The sequence below is a fragment of the Alligator sinensis genome, unplaced genomic scaffold (assembly GCF_000455745.1).
Source record: "Alligator sinensis unplaced genomic scaffold, ASM45574v1 scaffold1905_1, whole genome shotgun sequence".
Lineage (NCBI taxonomy): Eukaryota > Metazoa > Chordata > Crocodylia > Alligatoridae > Alligator > Alligator sinensis.
This window is the reverse complement of record NW_005843303.1, coordinates 30,319-49,114: the sequence shown is the minus strand read 5'-3', so window position 1 is coordinate 49,114 and position 18,796 is coordinate 30,319. Positions and strand designations below refer to the sequence as shown.

Here is an 18,796-nt window from a genome sequence, read left to right as displayed (position 1 = left end):
CAGCTCCGCCAGCGGCTACAGCAACTACCGCGGCGTCCTCAACTGGTGCGTCATCATGCTGGTGAGTGGTCGCCCGGCCGGGCGCGGGGCTGTCCGGGCAGGGCTGGGAGTGGGCGCGACCCGCCCGCTTCTGCAGGACGCCACGCAGGACTGGGGTGGGGGGGGCAGGTGCCCCGGATTGCCTCCCCGGGGAGGCCGAGACGGAGGCGAGAGCTGCGCAGAGCCTGGCGCAAGGAGAGGCGGCAGCGGTGTGCGGGCGCGCTCGGTACAGGACGCCCCGTTCCCAGGCAGGACCCGGCCCTGGGGCCGCCAGGGTGCAGGATGCGTCGCACAATCGCCTGCCCCTGGTCCTCTCCTCACACCGGTGTTGCACAAGCCCCTGCTTCCTCCGGCGGGGCCAAGCGTGCGACCTGGCACCAGCACTCGAGCAAGAGCTGCGCGGAGAGGCCAGCCTGGGCCTTGCTGTCTGGGGGGGCAGTGGAGGGTCCCTGGGTGCAGCATCCTCCTGCTTCAGGCGTGCGTGGTGCGTCCTGGCCCTGACCCCGCTGGCCTGAGTCGGCTCTGGCGCAGGGCTCGGACCCTGTGGCCAGCCCGCTGCGGCCTGCAAACCACAGCTGAGTCTTCCCCGCGTGCACGCAGGGCCTGGCCGGGCCCCCGTGTACTTGTCCTGGGCCACGACCCCTTGCTTGGTTCACGGCTCGGGGTCCTGCCAGGCCAGGTACCCGGCACGTGCTGTCCCCAGGTCTGTGCTGCTGTGCTGGCTGACCCGCTCGGGCGCTGGTGCGCATCGCCCGCCGCCTGCCCCCGTATTGCCCGGCTCCCAGAGGCTGACCTGCCTCTGTCGCTCGTCAGCAGGCTCCTGCTGCGGCTCGCTCCAGCTCAAGGAGCTGTATGTGCATCTTGCCAGCTGGGGACAGGCTGGCAGGACCCCAGGGTGCCCTTGCCAGCCGCCCTGGGGTGCCCTCCTCGGAGCCGACCCAGCTGGAGTCCATCCAGGGGTGCTCCAGGCAGGGGTTCAGCTGGCTTTGCTGCTTCTCGCACTGGAGATGCCGTGCCCAGGGGGTGCCCATCGCGGCAGCTGGGCGGACCTGGCTCTCCTTGCCCTTGGAGCCGTGCGCTGGCTGAGCCAGCACCCCTCCCGGGTGCAGCGCGGTGCCTTATCTCCCCATGCGAGCTCTAGCGACCCTTGCACCGGCTCGTAGCAGCAGGGTTGGCCGGGTTGGGAAAGAGCATGAGAAGGAAACAGCTGTTGAAAAGCTTTGGTGGTGAAACTCCTTCCTGGATGCGAGGCCTGGTGCGGCAGGAACTTGGGGATTGCGTGGTGTGTGTGCGCGGAGCTGCGTGGCCACCGTACCTGCTGTGCACGAGCAGATCCTGCCCTTGTGCTGGCCTTGCTCCTGCCCTGGGGGGGGGGCGATGCCTGCAGGGACTGTCCGTGGGCCCGTGACGGGGCGTGCTGGGCGCGGGGTCCCTGGAGCAGCTCCCCAGGATGTGCGGCTGGGGGAAAGGCGGGGTGTGGCACGCTATGTCAAAGAGCAATACACGTCCTCAGCTAACGGGATGGGGTCGGAGGAGGGGCAGGCTGAAGTGCTCTGGGTCAGGAGACAGGGAGGCCAGGGGGGGAAAGGGACTTAATGGTGGGGGTCTACTACAGACCCCCCCAACCAGGGGGAAGAGCTGGACTGGGAGTTCTCCGGTCAGCTCGCAGAGGCAATTAAGGGATGTGGTTGTCGTGGGTGACCTAAACCACCCGGACATCTGCTGGGAGGAGCAGTCAGCCGGGTCGGACCGCTCGCATAGCTTCCTTACTGCAATTCAAGACCTCTGCCTAGCCCAGGAGGCGCACGGCCCCACCAGGGGAAATGCCTTCCTGGACCTCCTGGTGCTGGCCACGGGCGACAACCTGGGTCTGCAGGTGCTCGACCACCTGGGCGATAGCGATCATCGCCTGCTGGGATTCACCTTCCAGCACCACAGGGTGGCAAGGGCCCTCGGGAGGGCCGACTTCGATGAGCTGAGGAGATTGGTAGGAGAGGCATTGCGGTCCCGGAGGGGAGGGGAAGTGGGTGTCCAAGACGAGTGGCCGTTCCTTAAGGAGACGATCCCAAGGGGTCACAGTCCCAACGTGAGTCAAAGGGGGCAAGAGTGCTCAAAAGCCCCCCTGGCTCACCAAAGGCACTCGGGAATGTCTGAAAGCCAAAAAGGAGGCGTTCACCGGGTGGAAGGGAGGAGCCATCACCAAGGAGAGGAGTACACCTCCACTGCTCGAGTCTGTAGGGAGGCTGTCGGGAAGGCTAAGGCAGAGACGGAAGTAAGGCTAGCAACAAGGATCAAGGACAACAAAAGGTCCTTCTTTAAATACATGGGGAGTAAAAGAAAGGCGCCAGGCAACGTGGGGCCCCTGCGGGACACGCTGGGCAATCTGGTGTTTGCACCAGACGAAAAGGCAGACCTTTTTAACAAATTCTTTGCCTCCATTTTTCTGAGTGGGGCCGGGACTTCTCCCCCACTGGCATTCGGGATGGACTCGGGAGAGGCACCGCCAGGTCTAGGGGTGGGGAGGACCGAGTTAGGGAACTTCTGGAGGGGCTGGACGTGTTCGAATCAGCAGGTCCAGATGACCTCCACCCCAGGGTGCTGAGGGAATTGGCAGGGGTCAGCGTGGGACCCCTGGCACGGCTTTACGAGCGCTCATGGTGCTCTGGCCAGATGTCGGATGACTGGAAGAAGGACATTGTGGTCCCCATCTTTAAAAAGGGAAGAGGGAGGACCTGGGCAACTATGGGCCAGTTAGTCTTACTTCAGTTCTGGGGAAGTTCTTTGAGAGAATTATGCAGGAGCACATCTGTGAGGTGTTGGCAGGGGAGATTATGCTCGGGGCAACCAGCAGGGGTTCATTAGGGGCAGGTCCTGTTAGACCAGCCTGGTGGCCTTCTACGACCAGGTCACACAATCCTTGAACGCAGGTGTCACGGTGGACATAGTCTTTCTGGACTTCAGGAAGGCCTTCGACACTGTCTCCCACCCCGTTCTCATCAAAAAGCTAGGTGACTGTGGCACTGATGCCTACACAGTCAGATGGGTGGCAAATTGGCTGAGGGGCCGCACCCAGAGGGTGGTGGTGGTCTCTTTTGACCTGGAGGGATGCGGGCAGTGGGGTTCCCCAGGGCTCGGTCCTCGGGTCCGCACTGTTCAATCTCTATTAGGGACTTGGATGAGGGGGTGAAAAGCACCTTGTTCAAATTCGCAGACAACACCAAGATTTGGGACAAGGTGGGCATGCTAGAAGGGAGGGACAGGATACAGCTGGAGCTGGACCTGGACAGGTCACAGGGGTGGGCGGATGAGAACAGGATGGGTTCAACACTGACAAGTGCAAGGTGCTGCACCTGGGGAGGAAGAACCAGCAGCAGACCTACAAGCTGGGGAACTCCCTTCTCGTCAGTGCAGAGGCAGAAAAGGATCTTGGGGTCAGTATTGATGCCACAATGAACACGGGCCGACAGTGTGGGGACGCGGTCAGGAAGGCCAACCGCACCTTGTCGTGCATCCACGGATGCATCTCGAGCAAGTCCAAGGAGGTGCAGCATGGAGAGGGGCCAGAGGAGGCCACCCGCATGGTCAGGGGGCAGCAGGGCAGGCCCTACAAGGAGAGGCGACGGGACCTGAACCTGTTCAGCCTCCACAAGAGAAGGCTGAGAGGGGACCTGGTGGCCATCTATAAACTCACCAGGGGGCCCGATAGGGAAAGGGTGAGACCCTGTCCCCCTGAGCACCTCCTGGAGTAACGAGGAATAACGGCCATAAGTTGACTGAGGGCAGGTTCAGGCTGGACGTCAGGAGGCGTTGCTGCAGTCAGGGCAGCCAGGATCTGGAACCAGCTTCCAAGGGAAGTGGTGCTGGCTCCGACCCTGGGGGTCTTTTTAAAAGGAGGCTGGATTAATTCCTAGCTGGGGTCATATGAGCTTAAACTTACCAGGGGTCATATGAGCCGTATTCATTCGTGCCCAGGGCAGTGGGTTAAACTTGATGCTCAGGTGCCCTCTGACCCTACATCTATGAACCGATGACCTGGCCAGCCCCAGTGGTGCCCTGGTGACGGGGCGCTTGGAGGTGCCGGGGGCTCAGGGCTGTGCCACGTGGTGACCCCGGGGCCAGACCCTCTCGTGGGGTCACAGCTGGGTCTGCCCTTGGGCTCCAGGCTGCTGCCCTTCGCACCTTGCATCTCTTGGCTGGGGCAGGGATGTTTTCCCTGGTGCAGGGTGGCCAGAGCAAGGGCAGTTGCTGTGCAAGGCTCGTGCCCTGGACTGGAGATCCCGGCCCCCAGGGCAGGGCAACAGCCACATCTTGGGCTCCTGCCGGCACAGGCACCCCCGTCCAGCCTGGCCCGGGTGCAGGGCCCTGGCTTGCACAGTAAGGCCTTGGCGGTGCCCGGGGTCGCAGCTCCCCTGCAGCACCTGGTTACCTGGCAGGGGGGAGCTCCTGCCAAATGTCAGGGGGTTTTGAAGCCTCCCCCAGAGGCACTGGGTGCTGCAGCCCGGGCTGGGCTGTGCCAGTGCTCCTCTAGCACCAACCCCGCAGGGTCCTGGCTGGAGGGTCTTGCCCCCACGCTCAGGCTCAGCCCCACGCTGTACTGGGGCAGGACAGGATTTCTCCCCTGCTCGGGCTGGCCCAGACTGGGGGGGTTTGCCTTCCTCTGCAGCCGGGGCACGGCCTCAGCCTGGGCTCTCTGCAGCGTCTATGCTGCCTCCCGGCGGCAGCAGGACGTCGGTGGCTGCGGCCCCCTTCCTTTCCTGGGGTCGGGGGCAATGCTTGGGGCTGTCATGTGGCTCCGAGATCAGACACGGGGTTTGTCTGTGGAGTTGGGGCCGATCCTGCCTCAGGCCTGGACACGACCCTGCAGCTCCCTGCCAGCCCCTGGGCTCGCTGGTTCTCTGTGGCTGTCTTGCATGGAGGGTCCCTGCTCAAATGCTCCTGCCGTGAGGGGCTGCAGTGGGAGTCTCTATGCCTCGGGAGTGAGGGGTGCCTGGAGAAGACTCAAACACCGGCCCACGATGCTCCCTTCCCTGGGGCTGGTGTGGCCGGGGCAGGGGGTGGCTCTGGACACCGAGACGGTGCCATGGACCCTCTAGGTGAGGTCGGTGTAACGCTGTGGCTGCTTCTCCTGCAGGTCCTGAGCAACGCCCGGCTCTTCCTGGAAAACCTCATCAAGTGAGTGCTGAGCCTCGCCCCCACCCTCCTCCACCTGGACCCGCGGGCTGGAGCTGCTGTCACCGGCCCGGGTCCCTCTGGAGCTGGCCTGGTGTGTGTCTGCACGCTGGAGCCCAGCAGCGCTCTGGCCCCGTCCCTGGACGGGCCGTACGGGCTGCCGGGCATGGCTGGGAGGAGGCCGCCACCTCGTGGCACGAGTGCACCGCTGCAGCCGGTGGCTCCGTCGCTCCCTGCGCTCTGGGATGGGAGGAGAGTGGGGCTCGACTGGCTGGAGGGGGACCCGGCTTGGGGCACCCTTGTTCCCACCCCATTCACGAGGCTCCTTCCCCTCCAGGTACGGCATCCTGGTGGACCCGATCCAGGTGGTCTCCCTGTTCCTGAAGGACCCCTACAGCTGGCCCTCCTTGTGCCTGGTCATCCGTGAGTCTCCGGCGAGCCCCGGTGGGGGTGGGGGGTAGCAGGGTGAGCTGACACGGGGCTGCTTGCAGCTGGAGTCCCTGGCTGGGCTGGTCCCTGTGGGGATGTTGCTTGCGACCCGGTGATGGGGCTTCTGTAGCAGGAGCGCGCAGGTCTGTCGGAGCCTCTGGCTGCAGCTGCTGGCTGGCGTGGGCCCTGGGCGGCTTGGCCCCTCTGGCCGGCTCCACCTGCCACGTCCCAGGGCAGGGACCTGGCTACAGCCCTGCTCTGTGGCACTGTAGGCATGGTGCTGTGGCCCCAGCTGACCCCAGGGGCACGAGGGCCTTCAAGCTCCCCCTTGGCAGCAGTGTGCTGTGTGCACAGAGGCCCAGGCAGACGCTTCCTTCTGCCCAGTGCCTGGTGCTGTCCCCGGGTCTTGGTGCTGGGGAGGGGCAGCAGTGCCCACGGCAGCAGGCGGAGGGGCCCAGCTGCCTGGGAGCCTGCGTGTGCTCACAGCCCGTCTCTCCGCAGTGTCCAACGTGTTTGTGCTGACTGCTCTGCACATCGAGAAGCGCCTGGCAGCGGTGAGCCCGCCTGCTTCCACGCTGTGCTTGCCCGGGGACGGAGCTGGGGCTGGTGGGGGGTGGTATCCCAGTAATAGCCCTGCGTCCTCTTCTGGGGAAGGCAGGGACCCCTCAGCAAGGGGGAGCACCTCCATAAGGGCCATCAGACTGCCAGGTGCTGCTGTGGCTCCTGCAGGAAGGAGCCTGGCTCCAGGGTGTGGGGGACCCTGGCAGTGACCCCCTTGGCGGGGGTTTAGGGGCCAGGCAGCCCCAGGATGGCAAGGCTGGTGTCGGTGCTCCCTGGAGCTGGGACGGGTCTGCTGTGCTGGCCCCCGGCTCTGGTAGCAGTGGGCACTTCAGCTGGGTCCCAGGCTAGTTGCCCAGCTCCACGTGACAGCGGCGGCTGCAGCTGGGCCTGCGCCAGGGCCTGCGCCAGGGCTTGCTCTGTCTGGAGGGGGCCTGGCAGAAGCCTCAGGAGCCCGCGAATCTTCTCGCCCCGCAGGGCACCATCTCGGAGCGCAGCGGCTCTGTCCTGCACAGCCTCAACCTGCTGACTGTCCTGTGCTTCCCTGCCCTGGTCGTGCTCACCGTGTCCTCGGCCACCCCAGGTAGGGCATGGGGCAACCTCCGGGGGGGGTGGGGGGGTTCTCTGGAGGCTGGTGTTGGCTCCCAGCTCCTGGCAGAGCTGATCCCGGCTGCCCAGGGTGTAGGTGCGAGATGCATCCGGGTCCCTGGCTGAGGCGGGCGTGAGGGGCAAGGGCACGTCGTGAGCTGGCGCCCACCCCGCCGCGGCTCTTCTCTCCCCAGTGGGGGCCCTGTTCGCACTGCTGACCTACACCATCGTCTTCCTCAAGCTCTTCTCCTTCCGCGATGTGAACAGATGGTGCCGTGAGCAGCGGGCCAAGGACGAGAGCGCCCGATTGGGGGAGTTGGGCACTTCCCCAGCACCTGCGAAGCGCAACTCGGGTGAGTTGGGCACTCCGCTCTCCCAGCGCCTGCGAAGTGCAGCGCAGAGGCCCCAGCAGTCAGGGAGCAGCTGCCCCAAGCCCACCCCGGGACTGGGAAAGGGTCCCCCATGCCTCACGGCAGCTCCTTTTGCAGCATCTGGACAGAAGACGGCGAACGGGGATGTGGTGGAGAGCAGCGTGTCCTATCCAGCCAACCTTAGCTACAAAGGTACTAGGGGGCCGGCCGGCCGGCCTGCCTGCACAGTGAGCAGGAGACCTGGTATCCACATGCAGGGAGGGTGCATGTCGCCAGGCCTCTGCCCTGGGCTGGGGGTGGCTGGGCCAGAGCCTCAAAGCTTTTCCATGGGGCAGGCCTGGCCCTTGGCTGCGGCGGGGGGGAGTCTGTACCCACGGTGTTCAGGCCTGCCAGGGAGACCATGGTCCTGGGGACAGCCCATTCCAGCACGTCTCGGGAGGTTTAAGCCTCCCCCAGAGATGTTGGGTGCTGCAGCCCAGGCCGGGGATGGGGCTGGGCTGGGCCAATGCTTCTGCCGGCACCCACCCCGCAGGGTCCTGGCTGGAGGGTCTTGCCCCCGTGCTCAGGCTCAGCCCTGGTGCACTGGGGCAGGAAGGGAGTTCCCCCTGTGCAGACTGGTTGCACTGGGGGGTTTTGCCTTCCTCTGCAGCGGGGACACGGCCTGGGCCTGGGCTCTCTGCAGTGCCCGTGACCCCCCAGTAGCAGTAGGACATAGGTGGCGCTGGCCTCCCTATATCCTGGGGGCAGGGGGCTGTCGGGGGCTGTCATGAGGCTCCAATGTCAGACATGGGGGTTTGTCTGCGGGGGCTGATCCTGCCTCGGGACTGGATGTGACCCTGCAGCTTCCTGCTAGCCCCATGGCTCTGGGATCCTCGGATCTCTCCCCATCTCCAGCCCCTGGGGAGGCCGATGCCCAGCAGGGCCCAGACCTGGGGGCAGGGCGGGAGGCTGTCACCCAGGGGACCATCATGCCCCCACCCCTGCACAGCCAGTCCCTGCCAGGCAGGGCCTCACCTGGCGCCCGCTGCCCTGCAGACCTGTACTACTTCCTCCTGGCCCCCACGCTGTGCTACGAGCTGAACTTCCCGCGCTCCCCCCGGATACGCAAGCGGTTCCTGCTCCGGCGGCTCATTGAGATGGTGAGGTGGCTGTGCCTGGGGCCAGCTCTGCTCCCCCTGCTCCAGGGTCTCCTCCTGTCCCCTCCCCGGGGCTGGGGCAGCACAGGCCAGAGCAGCCCCTGGGCTCTGGCTGGGAGGAGACCAGGAGAGGGGGGCTCTTGCCTAGGCTGGTCTGAGCCAGCACGACACCTGCGTGCTGAGCAGTTTGGACCCACAGGCTGGCATGGCTGAGGCTTAGGCCCCTTGCAGGGTGCCTGGGGGCTCAGGGCTCCTCTCAGCCGGTTGCTGGGCTGTGCCCCCGGGGGCTGGAGGGGCCGAGGGGCCACGAACCGGGCGCTGACGCTGCTCTCTGTCCTAGCTCTTCTTCACCCAGCTCATCGTGGGGCTGATACAGCAGGTAGGTGGCTGCGCTTCCCCTGCGGGTGGGAACCCCGAGACCCCGGGCCCCTGCAGGGTGGGAGCGAGTGGGGCCACGCTGCTAGGGCAGACCGAGGGGCGGCCCCAGGACATGCTAGGATCTGTGCTCTGGGGGGCACGAGGCCTTGTCCTGTCCCTGGGGCTGCTCTGGCCTGGCCACGGCTCGGTTCGGAGCAGGCCAGAAAGCTGCCGCGGAGGGGAGGGCATGCCGTCCGTGGTGCTGGGGCAGCCTGGAGGGGTTGCGCCGGGCCCTGAGACCGTCCTGCTCCGTCTCTTGCAGTGGATGGTCCCCACGATCCAGAACTCTATGAAGCCTTTTCGGGTGAGTGACCGGCCCTGGCACGGGGCAGGCGTGCAGAGCCCCCTTTCCCCCCGCAACCTGGCCACAGGGGCTTCTGCTTGGCGCTGCCCGGGGGTCTGGCACTTCCCTGCCCCTCCCGGAGCCTGGGCAGTTCTGACAGCAGTGCCCTTCGCAGGACATGGACTACTCCAGGATCATCGAGCGCCTCCTGAAGCTGGCGGTGAGTGCTGGGCTGGAGCAGCCGCGTGTTTGGGCAGCGCCGGCTCCGGGGAGTGGGATCCAGCGCAGCCCCCAGCCTGCTCATGGTCTTGCCTCTCTCCCCACAGGTCCCCAACCACTTCATCTGGCTCATCTTCTTCTACTGGTTGTTCCACTCCTCCATGAACGCGGTGGCCGAGGTGCTGCGCTTCGGGGACCGTGAGTTTTACCGGGACTGGTGGTGAGTGCGGGTCTCATTCGGGGTCTCCGGAAGGGGCGGGGTCCAGGCTGGTGCACCCAGCCGTGGGGGAGCCCCTTCTCTACCACGGCTCTGTGGAGCCGGTACCAGTCCGGGGGGTGAGGGGGGTCTGTCTGTCTGCCCCCCCGTGGAGGCGTTACGCTCCCACCGGTGACAAGTCGGCAGGGGTTTATTAGTGACCGTTTCTTACCAGAAAAGAACGAGGGTCACACACGGGCCGAGCAGGTTGCAGTTTAACACTAACACCAGCAAGGTCTCTTCATGCCACACTGGGGGGGAAAGGGTGGACTTGTGGCCCCAGGGGTGATGGGAGCCGAGAGCTCAGCCACGCTCACCAGGGCTCGGACACGTGCGTGGAGGAAAGGGGCATCGATCGGTAGCTCTGGGGCAGGGAGCGAGGGGCACGGCCTCCGCATCGCCCTGCCTGGACCTCAGCGCTGGGGGCTGCAGGGGCGAGAGGAACGGGAAAACCCTGCTCAGACGGGTCACTCCCCCTTGTGACACGGGAGACTAGCACGATGGACCTGGGGTCTGCCCCAGTCCTGGGCAGGACTGATGTTCAGCCCCCCGCAGTGTCCCTGGGCGGGAAGCTGAGCCCCGGGGCTGTCCTCACCTCTGCTGTGGGCGGGCCCCGCCCGAGCGGGGGTGGAGCGGGCAGCAGGGCCCCCTTGCCCCAGCGGCTGCGTGGCAATCGCGGGTCCGGCCGGCGCCGGGAGGAAGGAACCGCTTCCTGGGCGCCGGCTGCTGACGGTCCCTGTGCCCGCAGGAACTCGGAGTCGGTGACCTACTTCTGGCAGAACTGGAACATCCCCGTGCACAAGTGGTGCCTCCGGTACGTGGGGTGCAGGGAGCTGTGGAGAGACCCCCTCACGTGCCCGTGGCTCAGCCAGGTGCTGGCTCCTGCCCTGGGGGGGCCCGGGTCCAATAAGCCTGGCAGTAACCCCCTCTCCTTCTGCTGTGCCCAGGCACTTCTACGTCCCCATGATCCGCTATGGCTGCAGGCGGTGGATGGCCCGCACCGCCGTCTTCCTGCTCTCGGCCTTCTTCCACGAGGTGGGCGCCTGGCCTGTTCCCCGTAGGGTGCGGGGCAGTACTGGAGGGTGTAGCCGTGGCCTTGCAGGGGGGTTGGGGGTGTCTCCAGCGCCCTGCCTGTCTACACAACCCCATGGGGGCAGGAGGAGCTTGCCCGGGGGTGGGAGCGGACTCTCGGGGCTGGCTCGGGCTTGGGGCACAGCTGCCAGCTCTCCCCAGCTGGTGCTGGGACCACGTTTGAGGGAGGGCACGTGGTGGGGGGCCACGTGCGGAGCTGACACCCCGGCTGTCCCCGCAGTACCTGGTGAGCGTGCCCCTGAGGATGTTCCGGCTCTGGGCCTTCATGGGCATGATGGCTCAGGTGAGCGGGCCGGGGGGGTGAGCGCGGGGCCGGCCTCCCTACACCGGGCGTGGGGTGCAGGGCCAGCCGGTGCCCCCTCGCTCACGGCCCGGCTCCCCTCCCGCTCCAGCTCCCGCTGGCCTGGTTCGTGGGCAAGTTCCTCCAGGGCAACTACGGCAACGCGGCCGTGTGGATCTCGCTGATCATCGGGCAGCCGATCGCCGTCCTCATGTACGTCCACGACTACTACGTGCTCAACTACGAGGGCAGCCAGTGACCGCGGGGCTGCCCTGCCCTGCCCTGCCCTGCCCCGGGGTGGGGGGAGCTGGCTCCCGCTGCTCTCGGCCTCCGGACTCTGTCTCGGCTCCGGCGCTGCCGTCTCGGCAAGTTGCCTTGCGTCCGTCCTGCGCGCGTCGCCGCCACATTGAATGTCGGATCAGTGCACTGCTCTGGGGAGGGGCCTCGGGCACCGCGGCCGCCCCCCCACCCTTTCCTCCTCCTCCTCCTCCACGTGGCATTAGAGCCCCCAACCAGCATCCCCCAGGGGCCTGTGGGCCTCGGCTCAGTAGTGCCCCCTCCTCCTCCTCCTCCTCCTCCTCCCAGACGGGCTCCAGCTTGGGCCAGTAGGGCTAGAAAAGGCTCAGCCCCCCCCCGTGGGGCTGGAGCCACGGCCAGCGGGGAGCAGAGCCCTCCCTTCCCCAGCACCTCAAAGGACCCTGGGCCCCCTCTTCCCTCCACCCTGCTGCCTCTGCCCGGGGCCCTGGGCATCCCTCTGGTACGAGGTGCGACGGCACGGGCATTGTAGGACACGTCCGTCCCGCCTGTGTCCCACGCGTGTACGTGTGTTTCCCCCCTGCCCCCTCCGTCCTGGCGCAGCCCACGCCGTCCCCCACTGGCGACTGCTTCACCCTCGTGGGGTGTGCAGGGGTCCGGCCTGGGGCTGGTGCCCACCAGGGGCAGGGGGGCCGCCCTGGCCCCGTGGGTGTAACGGTACGGCCCCGGCACTTTGTCTGACCTCGGGTCTCTTTTTCACTCTCCAGACTGTATCTGCCAAACACCCACTGATTAAAGCATCTTTTTCCAAAGCCCCTGGGCCTCGGTGCTGCGCCGCGTGGGGCCGGGCTGGGGGCTTCCTTGCTGGGCCGTGCAGGCCCCGTTGGCCCGGTCTGCAGGACCGAACGGGAGCTGCTTTCTCGGGCCAGGGGCTTCCAGCTGCTTGTGGGATCTGAGCAGGCGACTCGGGAGGCCCTCGGGGTCACCTGGGGCCGGTCTGTGACGGCTGGGGCTGTCCCCCGTGCCCCGCGGAGCCCAGTTGCCCTGGTTCGGAGGTGGGGGGTTGGCAGCCCGGCCCTCCGGCCTCCCTCCCCAGCCTCAGTTTCCCCTGCTGCAGCTTGAGGCGGTTGCTCCTTGTCTGGAGAAAAGCCTGTCTTCCGTATTCAGGGATTTTCCAGCTGTGATGAAAGCCCCTCTCGGGCTTCTCTTCGGATGAATTCTTCCAGCCTCTCCCCTAGGTCTGTCCCAGGCGGCGCGTCCGCGTCTGCGTCCTTGACCTGAGCAGGACGGAGAATTGCTGCCCTCGCGTGCGGGTGCCGTGGCTGTTCGTAGGGCCCGGGAAGCTGCCCCTCGCTCCGGTCCGGCTCGTCCACGGCCGGTCGCTCGTGCCCCAGGCTCCGTTTGCACGCGTGGTCCCATCTTCCGTGCAGGACTTGGCACTTGTCCTCGCTGAGTCTGGGCCGGTGCAGCGCAGGCCGCTGCTTGGTCTTTGCAGGGATGGAGGTTGGGGCGGCTGGTCTGCTATAGTTTTCCCCTTCGCCCTACTTCTGCCCTCGTCCGGTCCGCCGGGACCTCGTCTGAGCTCTCGGGTGTCTGCTCCTCCTGACACCTGTAGAAGCCCTTGCCGTTGCTTTTATGCCGCTGCCCAGCCGCAGCTTGAACAGCGACTTGGCCTTCCTGGCTTTCTCGCCGTGCGCCCGTGCAGAGCCGGGCATCTCCATCTCGTTGCCATCCTGGAGCTTCAGCTTCCTGGATCGCCGCTCGGCAGCTGCGGTTCCCGTTCCTCCGTCCCAGCGGGTCGGCTTGCTCCAGCACCCTCGAGCCCCCGCCCCGTGCAGCCGGCTCTCCTGAATGCTTTTGCCCCCCAGCGTCCACAGGCTCCTTCGCTGCCCTGTGCCCCGCGCTCCGGTCCTTGCTCCCTCCGTCGATGTCCCGAGAGCGGGGCTGTGTCGGTGCCGGCCTCCGTCCGGCCGCGGAGGGGCTCGCGGGTCCTGCTGTCTCAGGTGAGCCCGGGCAAGGGCTGTGGGGAGGGCAGGGCTCCTTCAGCACCCCCAGAGCCCTGGGGCAGCCGCCTTCCCCGGGGGCTGGGGGCTGCAGCCAGGGCCCCGTGGCCCACCCCAGGCCTGCGCCTTCAGCTGAAGACTCGGGGTCTCCCCTGCTCCTGGTAGGCTGCAGGCACCTTCACCTGGCTTTGGACTGCAGGAGAATCCCCGCACGGGTCTGGCACAGCCGGGAGGGAGGGTCTGGCGGGGGGAGTCCTCGCTGCGCACCCCAGGTTGATGCATGGAAGGATTCGCTTATCTTGCAGGCGCGTGGCCTCGGCGCTGCCCTGACGGCTGTCCCGGCTTTGCCGAGGCTCTCGGGCATCGTCCAAAGCAGCCAACGTCCCCCGCACGCAGACGGGGGGAGCAAGGCTACAGGAGCCCGCGGTCCAGCTCCAAGCCACGGCCCTGCTTGAGCAGCGGGAAGCTGGAGACCCGCAGCACCCGAGCTCCGGCCGTGCCCCCCTGCGCTGGGCTAGGACTGCGCCGTGCCTCTGCTTGCACGCGTTGCCCTGTGCTGGGCTCCTGTCCGCGTCCTTCCTGAAGCGGGGGCCGAGCGCTGGGCCCGGCAGGCCTGGGCAGAGCAGAGAAGCGCTGCAGCCGCGCTGGTCGCTCCAGCCTGGGTTTGTGCCCGCGAGTCTCTCGTTTCCTGTGCAGCGCCGTGCCTTGTCCTGGCTGAATCTCAGCTCATGGCTCGTGCACCATTTCTCCCACGTTTCTGGGTCACGCCGGATCCCGGCCCTGCCCTCTGCAGTGTCTGCAATGCCACCCTTGGTGTCAGCCACAGATCACCCCAATCATTACAATCGTAGAAAATCAGGTTGAAGGGAGCTCAGGAGGTCACATCTAGTCCAACCCCTGCTCCAAGCAGGACCAGCCCCAGCTCCATCATCCCAGACGAGGCTTTGTCTACTCAGGTCTTCAACACCTCTAAGGATGGAGAGTCCACCACCTCTCTGGGTAACCCCTTCCAGAGCTTTATTACCCTCCTTGTGAGAGGGATTGTCCTAATATCCAACCTCAACTGCCCTTGCTGCAGCTTGAGCCCATTGCTCCTTGTCCTGCCATCTGCCCCCACTGAGACCAGCCCAGCTCCATCCTCTTTGCAGCCCCCTGCAGGGAGGTGAAGGCTGCTATTCAATCCCCCTCGGTCTTCTCTTCTCCAGACTCGATCAGCCCAGGTCCCTCGGCTTCTCCTCACCAGTCCTGTCCTCCAGCTCCATGACCATTTTCATTGCCCTCCGCTGGACTCTCTCCAACGTGTCCACATCCTTTCTGTAGTGGGGGCCCACAGCTGGACACAGGACTCCAGATGTGGCCTCCCCAGTGCTAATAGAGGAAAGAATCACTGCCCTCCATCTGCTGGCAATGCTCCTGCCGATGCAGCCCAGGATGCCGGTCGCCGCCTTGGCACCAAGGGCACACTGCTGGCTCATGTCCAGCTTCGTGTCCCCTGTCCCCCCAGGTCCTTTTCTGCAGAGCTGCTGCCCAGCCCGTCGCCCCAGCCTGCACGGGATTGCTCCTCCTCGGTGCAGGACTTTGCACTTGTTGAACCTCCTGAGATTTCTTTTGGCCCAACCCTCCAATGTGTCATGGTCACTCTGACTCCTAGCCCGACCTCCAGCATATCTACTCCCCCAGCTAGACATCGAGCCCTGGATTGCTACCCTCTGAGCCTGGTGCTCCAGCCAGGTTTCTATCCCCCTTACAGTCCATTCATCCAACTTGGACTTCCTTAAGTTCCTTGCAGGGATGTTGTGGGAGACCGTATCGAAAGTCTTGTTTGATGAAGTTGTTAAACAAAGCTGGAGCCAGGGCGGCCCCCGGCAATGGGAGGGAGCAGTGTGAACGACTGATAAAAAAACGATGCAGTTTTGGGCTGCATCAACAGGAGCGCTGGTTCGGCGCCAGATCCCTGCTTCACTTGGCGCTGGCTCGGCGTCCCTGGAGGAGTCCTGGTCGTGCCTGGCTCGTTATGCTCCGCTGGAGTCAGCTGCGGTGCCGAAAAGCAGCACGGGATCCTGACCAATGGGTGAGCCCATAAGAAAAATGTCTGCAAACCCACTAATGAGCAAAATGCCACCGAAGGGAGGATGAAAACAGCCAGTGAAAAATTCAAGGACAAATGTAAAAGGGAAGAACTTGCGCGGGTGAGCGAGCCCGACACGAACGTCTCGGCAGAGGGCGAGAGAAGCGCTGGCGTGAGCTGGGGGCAGGCGAGAATAAATGCAGGGGTTGGGGGCCCGTTCCCGTAGAGCCCTACAGGAGCTCGAGTAACGGCGAGAGGACGGTGTCTCCACCCGGCCAGGACAAGGTGCACGTGCCCTTCTGGGCTCTGCACTTTAAGGAGGACGTGGAGCAGTGCAGAGGGCCCAGAGGCGGGCAGTGAGGAAGGCAAAGCCGTACGAGGACGGGGCGAGACAGCGAGATGCGGTTAGCCTGCGGGAAGGCGGTGAAGGGGGAGCAGAGAGCATGAAAAGCTGCCAGCGAGGAGCGTGAGAACAGCGCTTCTCCCTCGCTGCAGGGAAGGACTCCGTGGTCGACGACCTGGGAGATGGGACGCAGTGCACCCGCTGCAAGCCACAGCTGACACCAAGCTGGGGGATGTAGATGCACTGGAGGGTGGGACAGGGATTTGGAGAGACCGCGGCGCATTGGAGGATTGGGCCAAAAGGGAGCTCATGAGGCTCAACAAGGACAAATGCAAGGTCCTGCACTTGGGAGGGAGCGCTCCCATGCACCGGGGCAGGCTGGCAGTGATGGGCTGGGCAGCAGCTCTGCAGAAAAGGACCCGGGGCATCAGTCCACGACCGCAGGAGCCCTGCAGCCCACAGCAGGCAGGTGCTGGAGGGGACCGGGCTCAGCACCAGCAGAAGGAAGCAGAGCTCCTCAACCCGCTTGGTTAGGAAAGAAGATGCGAGGGGCTGGGATAAGTTTCGGGAGGGGGACAGGCTGTGCGGTCAGGGGTGACGGGTGGGTCCCCACGCTGGGAGCAGAGCGGAGGGGTCTGGTTTTCCCAGGTTCCTGGGCTTTGCTGGCTGCCACATGTGCCCACCAAGGCTTATAGATACCCGGGGTGGAGCCTAGGCAGAACACCTCGATCATCCCTAATCAATCGTTATCCACCTTCTTGACTAGCTCCAGCAATGGGGAGTCCCCCATCCCCTGGCGTCTCTCCCCGCTCCAGCAGTGAAGTGTTTCCTGATCTCCAGCCTAGACCGACTTCGCTGCAGCTTCCAGCCGTGGCTCCGCACCCTCCTGTGCAGTGAGACGAGGCACTTCCCCGCTTCCCGGCAGGTGTTTGCTGCGGGCCTTAGAGCCCATGTCCACCGGACGATGCAAATAGACGGGTGTCTGCTGTCATGTCCCCCCTTTGCTATCAGCTGAACCTGCCCAGCTTCTCCTCTGTGACTTCCCTTCAAGCCCTCGGTCATCTTCGCTGCGTCCGGCCCCTCTCCCGTCTCCACGTCCTTGTTAAACTGGAGCCCAGAGCCGCGTCTCTGCACCCCACACTTCTCTAGTCGCAGCCCGAACCCGCAGCCACCCTCTGCGTCGTGCTGCAGACTCCTGACGAGCCTTGGATCTACCGGATCCCGCTCCGCTCTGCGGCCCTCCAGCCAGGACTCCCCCCTTCAGAACTGTACGTTTGATTGTTCTGCCCGAGGGGGCCCCCTGCGTTTGTCCGTATCCAACGTCATCCCGTTAGCCCCAACCCCTCGGGATCCTGCTGACCGGCGGGCTCACAACCCTTCCCTGCTTTGTGTCATCCGCAAACTTGCTCCAGCTCTCAATTCCAGCGGCCGCATCATTAACGAGCGTGCTGGACAGCCCCGGGCCTGCGCGGGCCTCCGCTCCGCTCCAAGCTGCTTGCAGGGGGAGCCGGCGTGGATTCACGGAGAGCAAGTCCAGCCTGAGCAACCCGACGGCCCCTCGGATGCAGAGGGTGACGAGCTCTGGGTGGGGGCGAGCAGGGCATGCGCTCCGCCTGGACTTGAGCACGGCTTCTGGCACTCTCCCAGGACATCCCATGTCACAGCGAAGGAAACGCAGAAAGTCCTGTAAGCCGGATACACAACTGGTTGGACCACTGGGCCGCCTCAATGGCTATTTCCAGCTGGGAGGATGAAGCACGCGGGGGACTCCCCAGGGCTCTGTCCTGATTAATAGCGTCACGAATGGTTTGGATGATGGGGCCGAATGCAAGGCCAGCAAGCTTGCAGGCTGGGTGGAGTTGCAGATGCCGTGGAGGGCAGGGCTGGGGTCCAGGGGGACCCGGCTTTGCTGGAGAAACGGGCCACGAGCAGTGAGAAGCAATCCGACACGGACAGCAGCAAAGCCCCGCACGCGATGGCAGAGCGGCACGTGCAAATACCGGCTGGGGAAGGACCTGGGCAACGCAGTCATGGACGGTGACACGGGCAGCACCGACCACGAGACGACTGAGTTCAGGATCCTGAGGGAAGGCGGGATGGAGAGCAGCGGAGTTAAGGACCCTGCACTTCAGAAAAGCAGAAGACCAGCTTGGCTTAGCAGGGAGCTCTTCAGAGAGCCAACTCACAAAAAGAAAGCTTGTAAGTGGAAACTCGGACAAGCAACCGGGGATGAAGTCAGGAAGGCCAACGCGCAGCTGGAGTTGCGGCGCCAAGGGAGGTGAAGGGGAACAAGAAGGGTTTCCACAAGCGTGTTGTGAACAAGGGGAGGAGCAGGGAAAGTCGGGTCCCTTACTGGAGGGGGAGGCAACGTGGTGACAGAGGATGCAGAGAAGGCTCAGGGTAGTAATCCATGGCTCCATGTCTCGTTGGCAGCTGGTATTGAGTGCAGTGCCCTGGGGTCGGTCCTGGGGCGTTTTGTTCAACGTCTTCATCAACGACCTGGGAGATGGGATGGATGCACCCTCAGCAAGTCTGCAGGTGACACCAAGCTGGGGGGTAGCAGATATGCTGGAAGGTAGGACCTGGTACTGGCACTGGGGGATGACATGGTAGGGGACCTACAGATCAGCGGTCACCTGGGGGACGGTGACCACCAAATACTAGAATTCACCATAAGGCGTCGAGTGGGAAAGGCAACTACTAGGGTGGAAGTGCTAGACTTCAGGAAGGCTGACTTCAGCGAGCTCAGGCGTGTAGTCGATGACGCACTGCAGAGGAAGAGATCTGGCGAGATGGGAGCCCAGGAAGGGTGGCCGTGCCTCAAGGAAGCGATCCTTCGGGCACGGAGGGAGACGATCCCGATGCAGGGAAATAGGGGGAAAGGGGCCAGAGAAATCCAGGGCAGCCTACGGGCCAAAAGGGGAGCACATAAAAAGTGGAAACAGGGAGAGATCACCAAAGACGAATATACCTCCTCTGCTCGTGCTTGTAGGGAGGCAGTTAGACGGGCCAAAGCTGCTGTGGAGCTGAGGATGGCATGCCAAGTAAAAGACAACAAGAAATTGTTCTTTGGATATATAGGGAGTAAAAGGAAGGCCCAGGGAGGAATAGGACCCCTGCTAAATGGGCAGAAACAATTGGTGCCGGACAGAGGGGACAAGGCTGAACTCCTCAACGAGTTCTTTGCCTCAGTGTTCCTAAGCGAGGGGCACGACAAGTCTCTCACTGGGGTTGTAGAGAGGCAGCAGCAAGGAGCCAGACTACCATGCGTAGACCCTGAGATGGTGCAG

At 64.7% G+C, this 18,796-nt stretch overlaps 1 protein-coding gene across 1 annotated transcript; it reads left to right on the top strand.

Annotated features, from left to right (window-relative positions):
- On the top strand, positions 1–11,905 carry DGAT1 (diacylglycerol O-acyltransferase 1). The gene is made up of 16 exons (XM_006038290.2): positions 1–61; positions 5,171–5,211; positions 5,546–5,631; positions 6,139–6,191; positions 6,673–6,778; positions 6,978–7,136; positions 7,272–7,346; positions 8,190–8,293; positions 8,631–8,669; positions 8,970–9,011; positions 9,166–9,210; positions 9,317–9,429; positions 10,214–10,279; positions 10,413–10,500; positions 10,778–10,840; positions 10,950–11,905. The coding sequence occupies exons 1-16, from the start codon at positions 56–58 to the stop codon at positions 11,094–11,096; spliced, it is 1,233 nt and encodes a 410-aa protein (XP_006038352.2). The 5' UTR covers positions 1–55; the 3' UTR covers positions 11,097–11,905.
- Positions 11,906–18,796: the final 6,891 nt, after the last annotated feature.

Coding starts and splice junctions, on each gene's coding strand:
- DGAT1 (XM_006038290.2), top strand. Junction 8,670..8,969: donor TCGTGGGGCTGATACAGCAG/GTAGGTGGCTGC, acceptor CGTCTCTTGCAG/TGGATGGTCCCCACGATCCA. Junction 9,211..9,316: donor AGCGCCTCCTGAAGCTGGCG/GTGAGTGCTGGG, acceptor CTCTCCCCACAG/GTCCCCAACCACTTCATCTG.